Below are 20,784 nucleotides of genomic sequence, written 5' to 3' on the forward strand. Positions count from 1 at the left end.
CAAGCCTTTTAAAGTTATCCAATTTTAACTAAAAGTATATTCTAAAACTAAGTCTGATTCTCTTTATAACCAACTGCATATTTGATTGACCGTATGTAAATAAAATTAATTACTATCATTTCACAGCTGTTGAAGTTACAGAGTTACACTGATTAAAAAGAGTACTATAAAGAACATAATGATAACAAATTAAACAGTATTCTTTTTTATATCACTAACACATATTTCTCTGTGTTAACGGGTTAACAAACTTCAACGGAGCTCTGTAAAAAAATAAATACTGTAAGAAAATAATAGAAGGTTAAGTAAGTATATATACATGTGTTTTTTTTTAAATAAATACTATAGATTATTGTAGATTAATGGTTAATAATGGATACAATAAATTTATTAAATTCGACTGTTATAAAACTGTATACATTTTTAATTATTATGTCTCAATTAGATAAAGTAAAGTAAAGCAAAATACAAAATAAAATAACAAATTATAAAATAAAATAACAAATTATAACATGTGTCTTATTTTGTATTTTACTTTACCTAATTTAGACTTAGTAGTTACAAATATTATATAGTTTTACAACAGTCGGATTTAACATTATGTATTGTATTTATTATGAACAATTTATCTTCAATAGTCTATAGTATTTATTTTCATTATTAGTTAACACATATATATACCTACTTTAGCTTCTATTCTTTCCTTACAGTATTTACAGATTTCCGTTCAAGTTTGTTAACCCGTTAACACACCGAAACATGTGTTAGTGTAATTAAGAAAGAGTACTGTTTAGTTTCTTATTGTAATATATTCTAGTGAACTTGGTTCGCTCGGATCTTTGTTAACAAACGCTTAAATTTATATTTTCGAGTAATTATAAAGAACATATTTATACTATACGTCATTGAGTATTTACAGTTGGAAGTTTCAAATATAAATATATTTCTATTAAAATAAGTTTAGTGATTCAGATTGCTTACAAAAAAATCATTTTTACCGACTAGAAAGTAGAGTTCTAAAACTTTTGTAAAAACAATCAAATCAAAACAAATTGATCTACTTTATAAAATAGTTTAATTAAAATACTAGAGCTTCAAATCTCAAAAAAAAAAAAAAATTTTTTACATAAAATTAGAATAGTAGAAGGTACGTGAGAAAAAAAAAAAAAATTTTAGTAAAACTTAAGTTTCGTTTATGTTATAACTTGTAAAAATATGTAGGATGATTTTATTTACTTAATTATTGATAAAAACATACTTTAAAATACATTGTAGTTGATTTTCATAAAATAAACTAGACATTTTTTTTTATTTAGATGTGATATTAAAAGTTTATTTTACTGTTATATAATTTAGGACTTTCAGAAACAAAAAATATTTTAAAGTATTTATTTAAACTTTTAAAACGTTAAATAATATATAGAATAAAGTTCAGTAATGCTTCCAATCGTTATCTCTCATTGAAGTTCGCTTTTTGTTCTGAAAAAAAAGCAAATATTTAAAGTTATAATAAAACTTTATCTTTAAAATTAAACTTAGCTTAGTATAACATGATTATCATATCGATTACACTTGTTAAGAGTATGTTTGAAAACAGCAGCTTTAATAAACTTATTTAAATTTGAAGTATAAAAATAAAAAAGAACTTATACAACTTGTAAAACAATACATATACCACAAACTTTGCTTCAAGTACAGAAAACTATAATAGCATTTGTTTATTTAGATAAACTTAAGCATTACGCGTACAATTATGGCTTCATCATTATCAATTTATAACAATAAAATTCAAATGGAAAAATCAGTTTTAGAGATTTTTTAATAAAATAACTTCAAAAGACATTCTTAAGCATTTTTTAATGTTACTTTTTAAAATTAATTAATATATCATCTAGATTTAAAACATTTGGTATTTTTTTATACTTTTTTTTATTTATTTATTTAAAAAAACATCTTCTAAAATAATATAAGGTATTGCACCTAATGCCTATTTATTATTTTAGTCTGGTTGCTACTCCTAGGAACTATCATTAAGTTTATAAAGTTAATATGGTTGAGTTATCATAACTGCTGGTTACAACTATTTACTTAATGTATATTTTATTCTAAAATGTAGAAACAACAACGTTAGCTTTTAAAAACCTTTTAAGTTACAGACCCACATTTATGTATGAAATCAATTAAAAAATAATTCAATTTAAAACTTTTTAGCTATACTTAAAGGCATAAATTTATTAAAGTGTTTTTAAATGTAAGAAGGTTTTCTTACCCTTATTAGTTTTCTAAAATTTTGTTTTATAAACCCTACTTGGTTTGAAATCATCACTTGAATCAGAAAAATAGTCTATTTCATCATAGTCAAATACTTTATGATTTGAAAACCTTTCTACCTGTTAAATTTACTAGCTTGTACTTGATAATCATAATCTTTGATAAAAATTTTTAACCAAACAAAATTTAACCAATGCTTTTTTTAATGATTAAAGTTACTAGTAACAAAAAGAGTATTGCAATATCTTGGTATTATAAAAAAAATTAATTTACTTTGAAAGCAACTTCTTGGTAAAAATATTTACAATAAGTTTACTATATGACAGAATGTACAAAAAGTTGTTATTATATATGTATATGTTATTGCTTATATTAAAAATTTTTGGTTTCAAATAAACTTTTTATACATTTGAGAATAATATAAATTTATAAGTCAGAATAAGTACTTAAACAAACATTTTTTATATTTGCAATCACACCGTAATCGTTTTCTTCGTCAGAATCTTCAACACTTGTTTCACTTTCATTACTAAATTCCTAATTTTTATTATTATCATTATGATTTTTACACTATTCCATTTCGCTTTTATGACTTAAAAATCAAATTGTGTTTCAATTTAAGTATTCTAGGTTGTTGTAATAAAACAAATATAAAATGAAAAATAGTAAAGTGTTAATTGTGTTTATTTGCAAATATTAAATAAAATACTTTACATCAGTATCGTATTCTTCTTCTACATTTCCAAGAAGTTCCTTCCTTAGTCTTTCCTTTTCTTTTTCAATAGCATTGCTGAAAACAATTAAAATATATGTTTAAATTTTTTTTGCCTATTTTTCTATTGTAATCGAACTAAACTATTCATCGTTGGATAAAAAGAATTATCTGTTCTCAAAAAGGATGACAATAAAACTAAACTTGATACTATTTTTAGTTATGATAAATTAATAAACCGCTCGATTTTTTCTTTTGCTGAGTTGAACCCTCCAGTAACTAAATCATCCGCTATTGGTCCTGCAAAACCTCCTGAAAAGAATGGCGCCACTACATTCAGTCCAAGTTTACCATTAAAAACTAAGTCTTTTAAGTGCATTTCTTCTTTCTGAAAAGGAAAAGGTAAGCATAATAGAAACAAAGAAAAATTGACTATAAGATTACTAGAAAATCTTACAACAGCACTCTGAAAGTTGTCTGAAAGTTTTTTGTACTAGTTTACAGTTTTTTTTTTTGCAAATATTTTATAACTAAGTTAATTTCTTGTAATAGATAAGAATTTTTTTTAAATAGCATACAAATAAATTCAAAATACTTTTGCTTGAACTCTCTCAATGCTTTCTTCTTCTGAATTTTCATCTTGGTCAAAATATTCATCTTCATCTTCAGATTCGGATTCTTCGTGAAAAAGTTCAGGGTGATCTTGCCTCAGCTCTTCGTAGAGCTCCTGCTGTGCAACTTCGCTCACTTTGTTCTTTTCTCTGAAATTGTTAAGTTATGTATGTTGATACCAAAAAACAAGTGATTTTTACAAAACAAAATAAACTGTTTCCTAGATTAGAGTATTGGCTTTATTTTAAAGGTATATTTACGTTAAACAAATCTATGTTGTTTACATGTTATGTGCATAATATATAGGATTGTACAAGTTTTACAGTTGTCTTTAGATGAGAGTTAAAATAAAACAAATATTTAATTTTGCATAAGGAATAAACAAAATCTATAGATAGACAAATGATATTAAATAAAGAAAACTAAATATGTAAAATCATAGCCAAAGTTAACAAAGTTGTAACTAAACTTTATTGAAAATGTCCTTCTACACAAAAAATAATTCAAACCAGTTTAGATTCACCAGTAAATTTCTTTAATATCCTAATTTAATCTTTTTTCTACTCAAGTGTTTAATCGTATTAAAAAACAAAAAATTTTTTAGTCAATAAAATGTTCACGTGTTTGTTTAATATTAAATTTATAAAAATTAATCAAAACCTCTTTACATTCTTACTAAAACAACTTTATGATACTATTTTATGAAATTGAAATATTCAAAACTCATGTATGTAGTCTTTAATGTCTTTATGCAGTGATCTTAAAGTATGACGCCATGATAAACTGCCAATAGGGCTGACTATGTCTTCTGCATTGTCTTTAGTGTCGATAGCTCCCTGCGCTATGTTATTAATGCATTCAAGGTAAGATTGACCTTCGCTCTCGTCCTAGTTATAATAAAAGTTTAAGTGCGCATTTTTCAGTTGTTTAAGTTTTAACCTATATTTTAACGAACTATCGTTTTTAACAAAAAGTCATTACATCTATTTAGTTATTTTAATAATAATTTTACAAGTTTAAACATTTTGGTATTTTATTAAAACAAATAACATTTATTTCAAAATAAAATTAAAAATTAATTATCAAATGAGTTATTGACTTAAAATTTAACCTCAGGTGATTCGTCTTCAACTACATCATGACCAGTGGCTAAACGGGCTAAGTTAGCTATTCCTTTAGTATCTCTATTAAATTAAATTGGATTATAAAAAATTAAGGTAACTTAAAAAAACAACTTTAAAGAACAAAAAATTTTAGTTTAAAAACCTTTTTTTTTTGGATGAACTGTATACATGTTTTTACTTTGTGTCTTTAGTCTACCAGTAGCAGTTAAAGAAAAACAAACTAAACTTTAACTATTAATTTATGTAGTAGCAGACCTGCCGAACCTATACCACAATAACTCTTTAAAAAATTTTAAGTAACTAACCTGATACTTAAAGCACAACAACTTATTCCAAAAGTTTGTTTATTGGATTTCTTTTGATAAATGCTAGTACAATGCGTATAAACTTTTATGTATACCTTGCTATCTTCTTTCTAAGTCCTTTCCAACCACGTATAAGTTTTCCGTCCGCACAATTCTTGAGTTGTTCCAACGCCTTTCCTGACTTCCATTTGTCCAAGTAGTTATTAAACTTGTCCGAAATAGCCGGTATGAATTTTATCGCTCCTGAAGCAGGACCTGTTAGTATTTCATAAATTATTACTAAAAATCAAATAGATGAAAACATGTGTCAAAAGTAAATAGAATAATTATTTAACACTTAAACTTTAAATTTAAAAATATAATAAATACTAAACTTACTTTAATTTTTATAAACAATTTTACTTTTAGACCATTGAAACGGTAATGTCTAATATAACTTTAAAATAGATTTTAAGATGATTTAAAGAATAGTCAAACAGTAAAAACAACCAGCGAGTTCTGCTAAATTTGATTTTGTAGCAGCTTGTGCTCCTTGCTTGGCCTTATCCAAACCCTTTCCTATCAAGCTTGCACCTTTGCTTACAGCAGAAACTCCTTTATTCAGAATATTTGTCAACGAGAAGTTTTCAACCTAGTGAATTAAGAACTCAATATAGATTTGTAAGTTTCCGAAGTTTTACTTTGTAAGTTTGAAAACTAGCTTGAATTTCAATATTTATCATATATAAAAAATATAAGTAAAAATATGTTATTTAGATATGATTAACATTTTGTAATTTTTTTTTTATAAAAATTATGTTTAAAACCAATGACTTTGAGTTTCTATACTTGTATCATAAGTTTGTAAACTTTGAAAATTCTTGTTTTAATTAGAAGTTTTAATTAGGTGTTATAATAATAAAGTGTTTATCATTAAAAGTTGTGATATTTTACAAAAATAAAAAAACTAAAGCTTTATGGTCTTTTAAAATGTTTTAACTTTAATGAGTAGATTTAAAAGATTTTACGCACGTTAAACTATAGAGTCGTTTTAAGACAAAACTAGTTTCAATTTTCTAAAAGTTTAAGTAAAGCTAGTTTAGAAAACCTAAATAAGTTTAAATTTCAGAACTGTAAAAACAATGAATGAAGAGAATAATCAAAATTAACTACCTGAGCATTTTTAGGGATAATTTTACCTTCTTGAAGTTGAAAATATAGTTCTAACGACTCTACCTGATGCTTTAAATCTTTATATACTTCATTGATTCTAGAAATGAACAATTTGCGCATTTAATTAAATGTTAAACTATTTACAAAATGAATTTAACTTTTCACCGAAATTGACAAAAAATACTTATAAAACAGATATGCAAAACATGAATGTTTTTTTTTTTGTTATTTTGTTCTTACAAACTAACATAAAGTTTTCATACGAATGCTTTATAGTGTAATCATCCAGCTTGTTTTCTATTTTGCTTAACAGCTTTGAACTGTTGGTTTCTCTTGGTTTTTCATTGAACTATAGTTAAAACAACTTTGTAAATTAAGGAACATTTACCTTTTAAATGCTGCAGATCAAAAAACTTACGTCAGAAGTGTGAAATTATATTTGCTTCGAACAAACAATGTTAGTTAAAGTATGTTTAGATCTAATACACTTTATTTGTCTAAAAATTAACGTACCTGAGGTTTGCTTTTTCTTTTGTGGACAAATTGTTCAATGTTTTTGCTTGCATTTCTGAAAATGTTATAACTAATTATGTTTTACCTTAAAATCAAATTTTGTCACTAACATGATTATTAGTCAAGGTAAGTTTTTTCTTTTAAAAAGAACATGATTGTAGATAATGTGTAAAGTTTCAATTTTTATACAAAGCTAGAATAAAACTAATCATAAATTATTGAAACAAAATTTTACTTTAATTATTTAAAACAATAAAACATTTAATAAAATAAAAGCAAAATAAAGTAACGTTTGCTGACATTATAAACTTTTTTATAGTAACCTGTTTATCAAGCTTTCAAGTGGTTTTAGATGATCATTTGTACCTAAATATAAGTTCCTCCCAGAGTTGCACTACAAATATTTTTCTAATTTATTTTAGAAACTTCTATAATACTCAAATATAGCTATAGCTTATCTAATATTAGCTTACCTGAGAATCATATTGGTCTCTACGCCTAGAACTTTTATGATGAAGCATTTAGTATTTAATTGTAAAATTACTAAAAATGTTTTTAAACTATTTTGAGTTACATACTAAAATAAATAAGTTTTGAAGTATATTTGAATTTATTCTTAAATAAACAAGCTGAAGTAAATATTATAACTATAGCAGTTTTATTTACTGTCTACACTCTACACAAGCTTGTTAAGTTAAGGTGTTTGTTAATGCAATCTTTTACTAAGTTTTGTCTATCAAGCTCTTTTAATAACCAAGTTCTTAAACTTTTTTTTATTCTTAAATATCAAAAAAAAATAATCATATTTTACCTTCTTTTTTAGTTTTATTAGTTATTTAAAAACATTTATTTAAAACTATACTTGTTTTGTTTTAAATTTTGTTAGACTGGACTGTACATAAACATTTTGTTGTCAACTGAAGTAAAAAAAAATATTTTGATATATCATTTACTTTTTTCCTAAACTGTTATAACTTATAACCTTACGTTTCTTTGCTTAAAGCATTTGCAACAAAAATGTTTATAAAGTGAACTGCTTTGAAATGTTAACAAAAAGTGATTAAAATATTACATTTTAATTTGTTGCATACAGCTACTCCTCATTTACTAATTGGTATCATAGTTAGTAACAGCTTTATTAATTTTCATACTACTATAGGCACAAATAAAAAGCTACAATTTTGTTATCTTTACTATTCTGTATTATAATATCAGTGTAATTTTAGAAGTATTAAAACTTTATTTCTAATTAGCAAATTATTTTTCAATTAAAACTTATACATTTTTGCATCGAAGCTTTGTTTTTTGACCAGTTTGATTATCTTTATTAATTTTTGCAAATTATAGAAAATTACACTCAAAAAAAGAGTAAAAGTAACAGCAAACAGAGCTAAAAATAAGTTTAAAACTAAATGTTATTTTATTTCTTATTATAAAGCATAACTAGAATATATGCAAAAATAGTGAAACAATTACAAAATAAATTTAAAATAGTTTGTTTGTTTAAACTTTTTTTTAAGTATACGACTTTATAAATTTAAAAAAATTTTAATCATTAAAATAGTACCATAACTTTTTGTTTTTATACTACAACGAACTCGTAAAGTTGAAGTTGCTGGTATAATCACATAGTTGTAAATATAAGCTATGATAAAATATTACTTTAGTATCCTCACATTTCTTTTCAAATTCAATCGTTTTAGTTTATTGAAAACGATTAACCATTGACGCTGTAAAGTATTGTCAAAGAACCAAACAAATAGAAAGCATTTTCGATCATCAAGATACACGGCTGTAATTTAGTGCAACTAGTTTAGGCTAAAATAAAAAAAAAGTATTTTTATTAAGGTTAGCATCTTAAACTTTTATAAATTAAATAAAACAAAAATCTAATTAAAAAAATGTTGAGGCGCTTTAATGGACAACAAGTAACAAGTACAACTGTAACAAGTATGTACATTAAACTGGTGGAAGTTTCTGAAGCAACGTGAAAATGTTTCTTTTAATGACAGAAAGTAGAAAAAAAAGTTTTACTAAAATGCTAAATTAGTTTGATATCATTAATATTGCCCTGCTAATAAAACACTGTAGTATACAAGTATACTCTAAATGTAATATCGTTACTGTCATTTAATTTGCTTCTTCTTGTAGAGCTCTCTTAGGAGGAATAACTTATTCAATAAAAATTTATAAATTTATATTTATACTCAAGAAAAATAAGTTGTCGCAACTGTTTAGTTTACTATTGTACCAAAAGTCTAGAAAATAAATCTTAATTTATTTCAAATATAAGAAATAATGTTTTGATTATTATTCTTTTAAACTTGTTACAGACCGCTTTCTGTTCTCCATCCTGAACTGAATATAGCACCAATATTACTTGGCATTGGACAAGTCTTATCGGGTGTCGGGTGTACTTGTAGTAGGAAACACTAATTATAAACTATTACTGTTAAAAAAATATATAATCTAGTATGCATAAAGTGGCTATAAATATTTCTTCATTTTTAAATTTAGTGTAATTTTTTTACTTAAGATTTTAACTAACAAGCAAACAAAATAACTTACTTTTATATCCAATTAGTAAAGTAAACATTCATAAAAATAACATCTCTGTACCTTATGTGAAAATTTTAGCGGAATAAATTTTATAATGTGTTATTAAAAAAATATACATTAATTAGGGTTTGCAAAATTAATAAAGGTTAAAAATAATTATGAATGAAATAATGAACTATATTTATATCTACGGTGTCTAAATAATTACTTCAGCGTTGTTATTGCACAATTAGTATTAGTTTTTGATAAGGTTATGCAGATAAACTGCAATTGTACACAACTAATAAAATATTCAATTAGACAATTTATCAAATAATAAGTGTGTTATTCGAAGATACTTTTGTTATTTAACAGGAAATAGTTACATAGTATGATTCTTTTTATTTAGCAGTCTTCTCTTCTTAATAACTTAGCTCTTTAGAAGAGACGATCGTTTTTTTTTTTTTGTTTATAGACAAAACAACGTTTTAACATCAGTGAAAACAAATATTATACTTTAGTTAAACTACATGAAGGGACAAATGAACAAGATATCTAGATAAGTATAGTAGGACAACAAACAAAAATTCTACTTGAGCTTGTTAAAAAGTAAAATAAATATACTAAACTTAATTTACGATGCAGTAAACATAACTTTAAAATTTTTTTTAACATCTTAAGCTCTAGACTGCACGACAGATTTCAAGTCTGTATACGACAATTTTCGTCATATCAGACACGCCTAATTGTGAGAAAACGTTATTTTTGTCTTTTTTAGCAGGCATAAGGACCCTTGTACTTTTGCAACTGTTTGTATGTATAGTCGAAAAAAAATGACCCAACTAAGTTATTCTCAAACCAAACTGTTAACAAAACTTTAAGACTGTTTAGCCAAAAAGAGTTTAAGTTTAAATTCTTCAAGTATCTGACTTACTTGTGGCTGTCATTTAAGTGTTGGCCAAACGAATAAAAGTATTTTTTTCTTTTATTCGTAACTTAACCCAATTTAAAAAGATTTTCGACACTTACTGATAAATCATTAGTTAAAACTTCTAGGAGTTTAACTAACAAGGTGCAAAATTATTTAGAATACTTTAACGCTACCCACATTGACAATTGAATTTAGAAATGATGCTCTTTTTTTTTGTAAAAAAATAATCTTCTTAAGGGTTAATTATTGCACTTGGTTTTTGGTATGAAATAAAATGATAACTTATGTAAAACTAAGCACTTTTTTGAAATTTAAAATAATACTTTTTTCTACTAAACTTGGGTACTAAAACATTTAGTAGATAACTAGTTTGACTAAAATCATCGTAATCATCTTAGATATATATTTTTTTTTAAGTTGAAAACTCAGACACCATAAAAAAAAAACTAAAATTTTTTGTATTTTATTTCAAGTGTTAAATTAAAAATTTTTACCTTATTGGTTTTGAATTTAACTTTTCTATAGCAAAAGCAAGTAAAATATAAGCTTGACTTTGAACATCGTAAAAATTACATAACAATTATTTTGTTTCAATTTAAGTTATAAACTCAAAATATACTAAGCATAAAAAATCGTTAAATCGTTTAGTATGTCATTGTTGTAGTAGATAGTAGTTTTTGAAAACTTTCAGAGGGTAGCTTGAAAAATTAGCAAATAGGTTGCATATTTGCTGAGTCAACTTTTTATTTATTAATTTTTGTTTTATAATATTTTATTTAAGCTATAAACTTTTTTTTTTTGATATGTTTTTTGTATGTTTGGATAAGATGGGTTAGGGATAAAAGTATAATTTAAAACATCTTTTAAATTTTTGCTGACTCAGCGGTTGCAGGTTTGCAGGTTTTTTAAGCTACCCTTAAAAAGTAGTATTTTTGTAAAGGTGCTTACCCATTTTAAAGAAAATAGTAAGTAAAAAGTTTGGTGCTACTACTTATAAAATTTTAAGTTAACAGTTGTAATTTACAGTGCATAATTATAGTTTATTGAACGATTAAAAACGGACACTCAAAATATTTGGTCCTAGGACCTGGTGCACAAAGAACCTTTTGGTTATCGGGTCGCACACCACTGATACCTTTTAACATCTTGTCCACGACTAAAACATAAGTTTTATTTAGAAGAAAAGTGTCACTCACAACTAAGGTTAATTGATTGGTGTGGAGAAAAATCTTTCGGTCATCAAGCTGCGCACCATTATTATAACTAATACTTTGAGCTAGTATGAAAAAAAAAACTTTAAGGTAATTATATATCCATTTGAAAAAAAAAAAAAAATTAATGGTAAACACCCTTTTTTAACCCATTACAGCCAATATTGACCATCAACCAACATGAGCAACCACAAAAAATGCAACAAATGACTCAAAACTAAATAAGAGGGAGAATTGGTAATGTCACTATACATAAAATATTTGGTTATGGTCGGTTTTAGGGGCGCGTATTTTACTTATTAAATTCATCTTTTTCAAAGGTACTTTTTGACATTATATTCAATTTTTTATATTAGCAGGGCTACGCCCTGCTAATATTTACATTTATTATCATAGTTGCTACAGTACTAAACTATATTTACTTTGGGCACATGTCAAAATTGCATTACGACAAAATTGCACGAAGACAAATTTGCACGAGATGACAAAATTTTACATTCAAAATTTTTCACCAAGGGTCGCCCCTTGCTTGGCGGTCATTTAAAAACATCAAAACATACATTTTGGTTACAAAATGTCTTCTTGAAACTTTTTCCCACCGCGGAAATTTCGGTGAAAAAGTATCTTTGTTCAAAATTGACCTTTGATGCAAAATTGTCTTTGTGCAATTTTGTCCTATCCTGAAATTTTGTCCTCTCGTGCAAATTTGTCTGTGAGCAAAAGTATCTTCGTTCAAAATTGACCCTTGGTGAAAAATTTTGAATGTAAAATTTTGTCATCTCGTGCAAATTTGTCTTCGTGCAATTTTGTCGTAATGCAATTTTGACATGTGCCCAAAGTAAATATAGTTTAGTACTGTAGCAACTATGATAATAAATGTAAATATTAGCAGGGCGTAGCCCTGCTAATATAAAAAATTGAATATAATGTCAAAAAGTACCTTTGAAAAAGATGAATTTAATAAGTAAAATACGCGCCCCTAAAACCGACCATAACCAATTTAGTATGATCATAGTACTGTATAAGCACCATGTTTTTTAAAACAGTGTCTATAATTTTTTAGTATATATGCATGTAGGAAGGTAAAAGTTTGAAATTGTTAAATATTTGTTCAACTGTTTTATTGATTTGTAAAAAAACCAGTTTTAATCAATAAAATCTAGCACTAGTAATTGATTAAATTTGCTTAAATTACATAAAATAAAATCACTGCTACTACTGAACAGCTAAACTTAGAAAATAAAAACAATAAGACTTAATAAATACTCTGAAAAACTAAATTAATAATAATACAATACAATAGTTTATTGAAGAACAAACAAAGCGCTCAAAAATTTTGGTGCAATGACTTGGTGTACAAAAATACCTTTCAGTTATCAAGTAGTTGACACCACGGATACGTTTTAACGTCTTTTCAAGGATTATTATTACTAACTTATAATAAAATAATTATAAGTTAGTTAAATAGAGTTAACATAAAACTAAATTTTTAACAAATAAAATTAAACAACTAAAATTACTCAAAAATATAAAGTTTATATACCTAAATTTAGGATCTCTATCTTCTGATACAGATTTAACACTTAAGATCTAGTAAAACAAATAATAATAAAAAAAATACACCTACTTGTTTAATCACACTGTCAATGAGGATGAAACAACATTATTAAATTTTAGATACAAGAAACAGTAAAAAAATAATAATAATAATAAAACCAACTTCAACCAATCCAGTTCTATTTACACCCAGTTTATGAGACCAACAGCAATCAGCCCAAAAACACCAATAACAAAGATATTTAAACTAATGTTATGTAAAGATTAAGCATGATATTTTTCTGATTGTCTTTAAAGTAAATTATCTCTCAGTTAAAATTGAAATGCTCCAAGATAGCTCTGATCTTTTAAGTTTCTAGGAAATTCTTCCCATAGTTTACAACCAAGATAGGATTTTGGTTTAAGACCATAAAGACTGTTTACTCTAGGTAAAACATAGTTTGTTTCTGAAAATCTCAGATGATTATGTATTGTATTAATGTTTGTAAAGTAAGGCTTAAAATTAACTGGTTGTACATCTGTTTTGAATTTGTGCTTAAAAATTCCTTAGTCATATTTGAACGTATTTTAAATATTTAGTTTTTTCTTTGTTGTTTTTATTTTGCTACCATTTTCTTTCCAATTTTTAAAATGAATGCATCTTATTGCTCTTTTTATAAGTCTGTTAATCTCATTAATTTTACGTTATTGGCCCTACCCCAGCATAGCAAACCATACCTTACGTGGCTCATTAAAGGGGAATTGAAGATATAGTATAAAGATTTTTTATTTGAAAAATATCTTTTTTTATACAGAATAGCGATATATTTTACTAATTTAGTTTTTAAACTCTTTATATTTTCAGTCCAGTTTAGATTACTATCTGTTGTAATACCCAAGTACTTGTAACTGTTTAGTATTTACCTTCTTTATAAATGAGTTATCTATATTAATATATAAAATTATGTATACCAATAATCTATTTTAATTTAACGTAATAACATGCATCTTGTTTTATCAATACTTAGTTTAAGCCTATTATCCTTTAAGCATTTTGATACATTATCCAATAAATAATTTAGGTTTGCAGTGTCTGTGTTGTACTTGCCTTTTTTAAATGTTGTATATAATGTATCGTGTGCAAAATGTAATACTTTTCAACTGGTGTTGTTTTGTAGATCATTTATATATACCAAAAAATAGTGGTCTCAATACTGACTGCTGTGGCACTCCTACTTCTATACCCTCCGAGTCTGATTCATACCCTCCAAAATTAACAAATTGTTTTTTTTCAATTAAATAGGATTTTAATAACTTATGCATTTTTCTATTTATTCAAATATTTTTTAATTTGTCTAACAAAATCTTTTTATCAACACAGTCAAAGGCCTTTCTCAGATCTAATAAAACATCACAAACTGTATTTTCCTTATCAAAGCAGGACAATGTACTTTCCACAAACTCTGACAGAGCTAAGAAAGTAGAGTTTCCCTCCCTGAATCCAAACTGAGAAGAATTCAAAATATTTAACTTAGTAAAAAGTTTGTATAAACAAATATAAATGGCTTTTTCTATAACTTTGTTAATATTTGACAAAAGTGAAATTGGTTAATACTTTCCTGGAAGTGTTTTTGAATCTGCTTTAGATATACGTATAACTTTAGCTTCTAATTTTAAACAGTTTGGGCAATTACCTTCCTGAAATGCTTTAGTTGGGAACGGGTCGAATTGCAGAAAGACAAAATTGCACAAAGACAATTTTGCACAAGTTACAATTTTGCACAAGAGTAAAAAAAAATGTTACTGACCTCGGGTAAGGGGTAATAGTGATAGTAAAAATAAAAATGAAAAAATAACTAATAAAAGAAAAATAAACAACTAATAATAAGTTAATAAAAAAGAAAAAAAAATACCAATAAAGGGTAAGGGTTAGAGGTAAGAAAGATAGTAAAAAAAATAATAATAATTAAAGTTAAAAAAAATGTCTCTTTGCAAAAGTGAACGCTTGTGCAAATTTGACAGCTACCCTGATTAGTTAGTTCTCTGATAACTGGAGCTATATAATAGTTTATTTTCTTTAAGATTCTAATACAAATACTATCTACACCACTAGCTTTATCTAAACTTAAACTTTTTATGATTCTAGTTATTTCATTTTCATGTACATCAAACCAGACAAAACTGTTATATTGTTTTTTTGGGTTATTAGTAGAGGAGTTTAGATGAAATTCCTGTTTTGGATAAGTTAGTTTTCCAACATTGGAAAAACATAGGTTCAAATTGTTTACAATTTCATCTGGATTAACAAAATATTTTTCATTTATATCAAGTCTATGTTTTTTCTGACTGTTTAAAATATCATTAATTACCATCCAAGTCTCTGCTGAATTTTTATTACAATTTTGAAGTTTTTTTTCAAAATCCTTTATTTTTATTTTTTATTTTTTTTTGTTAATTTGTTACTGTAAACTTTATGTTCTTTTACTCGGTTTATGTAAATAAAGTTACTTTTGCAAAGTATTTTGTAAAGGTTGTTTTTGTGCCTAATAGATTCAAGACTACCTTTGGTAATCCAGGGTTTTGACTTAAATTTTAATTTAGATTTTGAATATTTTTTCATAGGAATAATTTTACCACTTATTTCTTTAAATTTATCTATCAAGCAGTCGAACTTTGAATGTATAAAGTCTTTAGAATTAATAATTTTACATATTTGAAGCTTATTGAAAGTTGTAGAAGTATAAATCATTAGTTTTTGAGTGTTAATTTTAGAAAAGTCTTGGTAAGACTGAATTTTAGAGCTTATGTTAGTCTTATTTTAGTTACAATATTTTATGTTTACATAGAGTAGGAAATGATCAGAAATATCTAATAAAAGTACATTTGAGTTAAGAGTTTTTTTGCGGGTTGAAGTAATAAAATTGATCAATCAATGTTTCTTTCAGGTTAGTAACTCTGGTCGGAACATTAATCACTTAAGTAAGACCAAAGCTACAAATTTCATCATGATAGTTTTTAATTGATTTTTCCTTATCTTTTTGAGTAAATTTATGCTTACATCCCTAAATATGCAAGTATCTTGATTTTGTAGTATAATGTTTGATAAAAATTCTGAAAACTATTGGGTAAATTCTGTAATTGAGGTCCCTGGATGGCAATAAATTAACCCTATTAAAAATTTTTACTATTTACTCCCACTGATAATTCTACCCAAATTGATTCTTAATTAGCACTATGGAAAATGAGATCACTTCTTAATGTATATATTATAGAGTTGTTAATATATATTTCAACTCTTCCTACTTTAAAAAAAGAATTTGTGTAGTTCAATGTGTATTTGTTCAACAATATCAAATCAAGAGTATTGTTATTATTTAAATTGGTCTCAAAGACACCTATTATGTCAGGTAAATATCTGTAGGAAATCCTTAATTCTTTTAAAAGGGATATGTTTTTTGTTGAGCTTCTTATATTTACATGTGAAAAGCCAAGTTCATTATTCAAAATTATGTTTTTAGGGTGTCTGCAGAGGTGTACTGTGAACAAGCAGTAGTAGGCTCTGTATCAATTTTTAAAATATTATTTTCATTAGTGAGACAATAATTTAACAGAAGTAGTTTGGTGTTATTAATTTTACAAAATGGAAAAACACTACTATAACAAGTTTTATACAAAAAAGTTTCATCCTAATTGTTTACATGACTTTAAATTGTTTAAGAGTTAAAGTTGAACATATTAAATGAGTCCATGCATACACAAATCACACTTAATCCTATTTTGAGAATTTATACATGCATTACCACATACTCTACAAGGGTATTTTACGTTTATAAGTAAAGGTTTTCAAATTCTATATTACTAATTAAACTAAAAGGTATAACCTGTACTAAACAGTTTAAACAAAAAAGTTTCATTAGATTTACTAAAAGAAACAAATTGGGAACTAAAAGTTTTACTACATTTAAAATGTGGCCATTGGCCGTACATTTCACAATATACACAATTATTTTTTACATTTTTTTACACACTAAACAAATATAAACATTTTTATCAACAGGCATTCTTAATTCACAAGTTTCACAAAAAAAAGGGTAAATCGTTTTTGCACAATATTTCAAACCTTTTAATAGATACTGTGGTACATTTTAAATGTATCCACTTGAAGCATCCTTCACAAAACAAACAGTCATCTAGATAAGATTATTTTTTAATTAGATCTGCAAAAATCATTACTCCCAACAGTATTTAATCCTAGTTCTTTTACACAGTCAATACAATAAAAAGGATCTTAATATTAACATAAAAACTAAACTCATGCTAAGATATTCAACAACAGTTTAAATGCATCCATCTCATACATTTATCACAATAGATAGAATCCACATTTGTAGTTTCAAAATTTTTATGACAAACTTTACAGGCATTATGTATATCAATAGAAGTAAAACTATTAGTTTTAAATTTTAAACAACACATCTAAATAAAATAAAAAATATATATACTTTTAAGGGATGCCACAAGGTCAGGAAACTCAGGAAAAACTTTAAAAAATGACTAAAGTCAGGAAAAATGGGGATTTTGAAAAAAAGTAAGGAAATTTGACAAAATTTTATTAAACTATCAGTTTTTGTAGTTCAAATTTACAAAATTCTTTGTTTTCTAAAGCCTTCAAATGGTAAAAAGTTAATAAGAAATCCTTTAAATTCAGACTAAAATTGCAAAGTTTTCCTATAAATTTACAAAATAACTTAATTTTCAATGCCTTCATCTGGTAAAAATTGATAAAATATCCATTATAAAACTGCAAAATTTTTCTATTAACATATTGAACAATTATCCTACTTGAACAAGCAGTTTTTGTATGCGTTTTAGTATTGATTATCTGTGGCAAGGAAACTTCCATAATGAAACTGTGATATAAACACAAAAGTTTATTTTTCAGAATTTTAGAATTAAAATATTTTTTGTATAATTAAATAATTAAATTCTGTATAATTAAGTACTAAGTTTAGTATTTTATGTATCAAGTTTATGAGTATACTTCATCTCTATATAATTTTTCAAAGTTTTTTAAATTTCAAAAATAAGTCATAAAAGAGGTATATGCAATGGTTAAGTATACTTTTATATAATTTTATTTAGAATAACTTAAGTTTTAAAAATAAGTAAGAATAGAGATTTTTTTGTTAAAAGTTGTGTACTAAAAGATAAAAGGAAATATTTCATGTGTTTATAAGTTAAAAAATACAAGTATTTTGCTGATAGAGTTGTTTATTGCAAATACATCAATCATACACAGATGAATCAAATAATGTAATAATAGTTAGATGATTGAATTCAGCAAATAAACTGCTGTTTTAACCTCTAAAAAAATAATACATTTTTATAATATATACAGTTTCAAGTGTTTGATTATGTAAATTAAGAGTTTGATTTAGAAAAGTCAGGAAAGTTTTATTAAAAAGTCAGGAAATTTTTCTCTTTATATCTGTGGCAATCCTGACGTTTACTTATTTGTAAAGACAATAGCAATAACATTTAAAGTGTTAAAATGTAATTGCTTTTTAAATTAAAATGAAATGTTTATAAAATCATGGAATATTAGTTTTTTTAAATAGGTGAATTTTTATTAATCTAGATAAATAAAACATATATTACAAAAAGTAGTTTTATTATTTGTGATCATTTCTGTATCTAGTGTAGCTGTTGTAATTTCTTAAAAAAATTTTTAGTCTAAAAATAAAGTTAAACAATTTTTTCCTCAACTTTAATTAATTAGAACTAATATGAGGAAGAAAACAGTGAGGTGCAGTGCTCCTGGTAAAATAATTTTTTTTGGTGATCATTCTGTAGTTTACAAGAAAAAAGCTATAGCAGGAGCCATTGATTCAAGAATAACAGTTGAAACTTGTGGCTACACTGATGATAAAAAAGAATTTTTAGTAATTTTTGATAAAACTACCTCATTATTATTCACAATGAAAAGTATATCCAATCTGCGCACAAATATATCAGATAACCACAAAGACTCATCTGATGTCATTACAAAATTTGTTCACCACAACTTGCCTTCAGCTGACAATTTCCACCAAAAAGCAGTAGTTCTCTTATTGTTTGCTTACTGCAAATCTGTTGACCACTGTAAAGAGGAATTCGACTCGATTGAAGTTAAAGTTTCTTCTGAGCTGCCAACAGGCTGCGGTCTGGGTTCCTCTGCCGCCTACTCTGTTGCTTCATCAGCTGCTTTTTTAACTCTTTTTAGCGCTTTTTACTTAGATCCATCGAAAAATTTCGATACAGATAGTTTGAAAACTATAAATGATCTTGCTTATGAGTTGGAGAAGCTCAACCATGGCAGTCCGTCCGGAGTAGACAATACTGTTTCAACATTTGGAGGTGTTCTTATTTACAAAAGTGGGAGCTACAACTTTTTATCAAAACCACCACAACTCAATCTGCTTGTTGTTAACAGCTGCGTTTCTAGGGACACAAAAAAAATTGTGGAAAAGGTTAAAAAAAATTATGAGCAATACATTGAAGTAATTGAGCCAGTTTTACACTCAATGGATCAGATATCCAACATGGCGGAAGAATGCTTTATCCAATTTTCTCTTGAAGGTTAGCTTGTTATTATGTTTAGTTGAAATATATAATTTTACTTATTTTAGGTTGTACTATAATTTAACATGTTTTTAGATACCAACAACATCTACTTTTTATATTAGCTTATATATGTTAACCTTTATTGTTAGATAAAAAGTTTTGGTATTTTGTTTTTAGACTAAAAATGACTTAGCAGAAACTGAATAATTTTTGACACAATTTTTTAAATAAAGAATGGCTATAAACAATAAAACTTTTGACTTCACTTAAGACCAAAGCACATATTTACTTACAATTTGTTCAGGATCAGACGAAACAACCAAAACCCAACACCTCACTAAAATCAAGGACCTGATGCAAATGAACAACCATCTGCTCAACTGCCTTGGAACTGGCCACCAAGTTTTAACTAAAATTTACCAAACTTCTTCCAACCTAGAGCTGCCCTGCAAAATCACGGGAGCTGGTGGCGGAGGCTGCTGCATCATCATGCTCAATGGGGCGAGCGAGGACAAAGTTGACCGGCTGAAGCGCGATTTGACGCTGGACGGTGAAGTGGAACATTTCAATGTGAAATTCGGTTGTCAGGGAGTTAAAATTGAAGACTACCAAGAAGTATAAGCTTGGAATTGGTAAAGTTTTTACTGTGCTTTTTTTTTCTAGGAAATTTATTTTAAAAACTTTTTTATATGACTTTAAGAAGTGTAAACTTATCTGTTACTTAAAAATAATTAGCTGGTCACAACAATATCATCGATAAAAATTTAATGTAAATGTTTAGATGTAAATTAAATGTTTCATTCGTAATATTTACAGAAAACTTAAGTTTTTGTAAAAAGGAGAAAACTTTTTTATTTTAGGGTAGTTTTTCCTCACAAAAAGAAAAATCAAATTAAATTGTAATAATCTACCTTGATTGTTTAAAATAATCGCTTTATCAAATTTGTGACAAACACTTATAAACTTTTTTTAATACACACACATTTTAAGTTAGTCAGATATATAGTACTATGTACTTATTGTAGACTTAGAGTTGTAAAGATTATTGTGCTTTATTTTATGTAGGAAATTAATTTTTTAAATTTTTCTATATGATTTCAAAAACCATAAAAATTTTTGTTAGTGAACATAATTAGCTTATTTGTTGATCATTACAATTTTTTTGATAGAATTTAATACTTCTCTAGTTTTATAAAAAATATTTAGTTGTAAAAATACTATTAAAATTAACAACCTTTTTTACTGACTTAAAAGCATTCTTATATTACTTGATATC

At 25.7% G+C, this 20,784-nt stretch overlaps 1 protein-coding gene across 1 annotated transcript; it reads left to right on the forward strand.

Moving 5' to 3' along the window:
• The first annotated feature begins 18,757 nt into the window (after nucleotides 1-18,757).
• On the forward strand, nucleotides 18,758-20,362 carry LOC145829277 (mevalonate kinase-like). Its single transcript, XM_082937028.1, has 2 exons — nucleotides 18,758-19,523; nucleotides 19,813-20,362. The coding sequence occupies exons 1-2, from the start codon at nucleotides 18,884-18,886 to the stop codon at nucleotides 20,127-20,129; spliced, it is 957 nt and encodes a 318-aa protein (XP_082793154.1). The 5' UTR covers nucleotides 18,758-18,883; the 3' UTR covers nucleotides 20,130-20,362.
• Nucleotides 20,363-20,784: the final 422 nt, after the last annotated feature.

The sequence above is a fragment of the Thalia democratica genome, chromosome 2, assembly GCF_965202585.1.
Source record: "Thalia democratica chromosome 2, ktThaDemo2.hap1.1, whole genome shotgun sequence".
Lineage (NCBI taxonomy): Eukaryota > Metazoa > Chordata > Thaliacea > Salpida > Salpidae > Thalia > Thalia democratica.

Bases quoted from the DNA above. Each gene is read 5' to 3' on its own strand.
- LOC145829277 (XM_082937028.1), top strand. From the start codon at position 18,884: ATGAAAAGTATATCCAATCTGCGCACAAATATATCAGATAACCACAAA. The intron at 19,524-19,812 runs GTTAGCTTGTTA...CAATTTGTTCAG, and splicing joins TATCCAATTTTCTCTTGAAG to GATCAGACGAAACAACCAAA.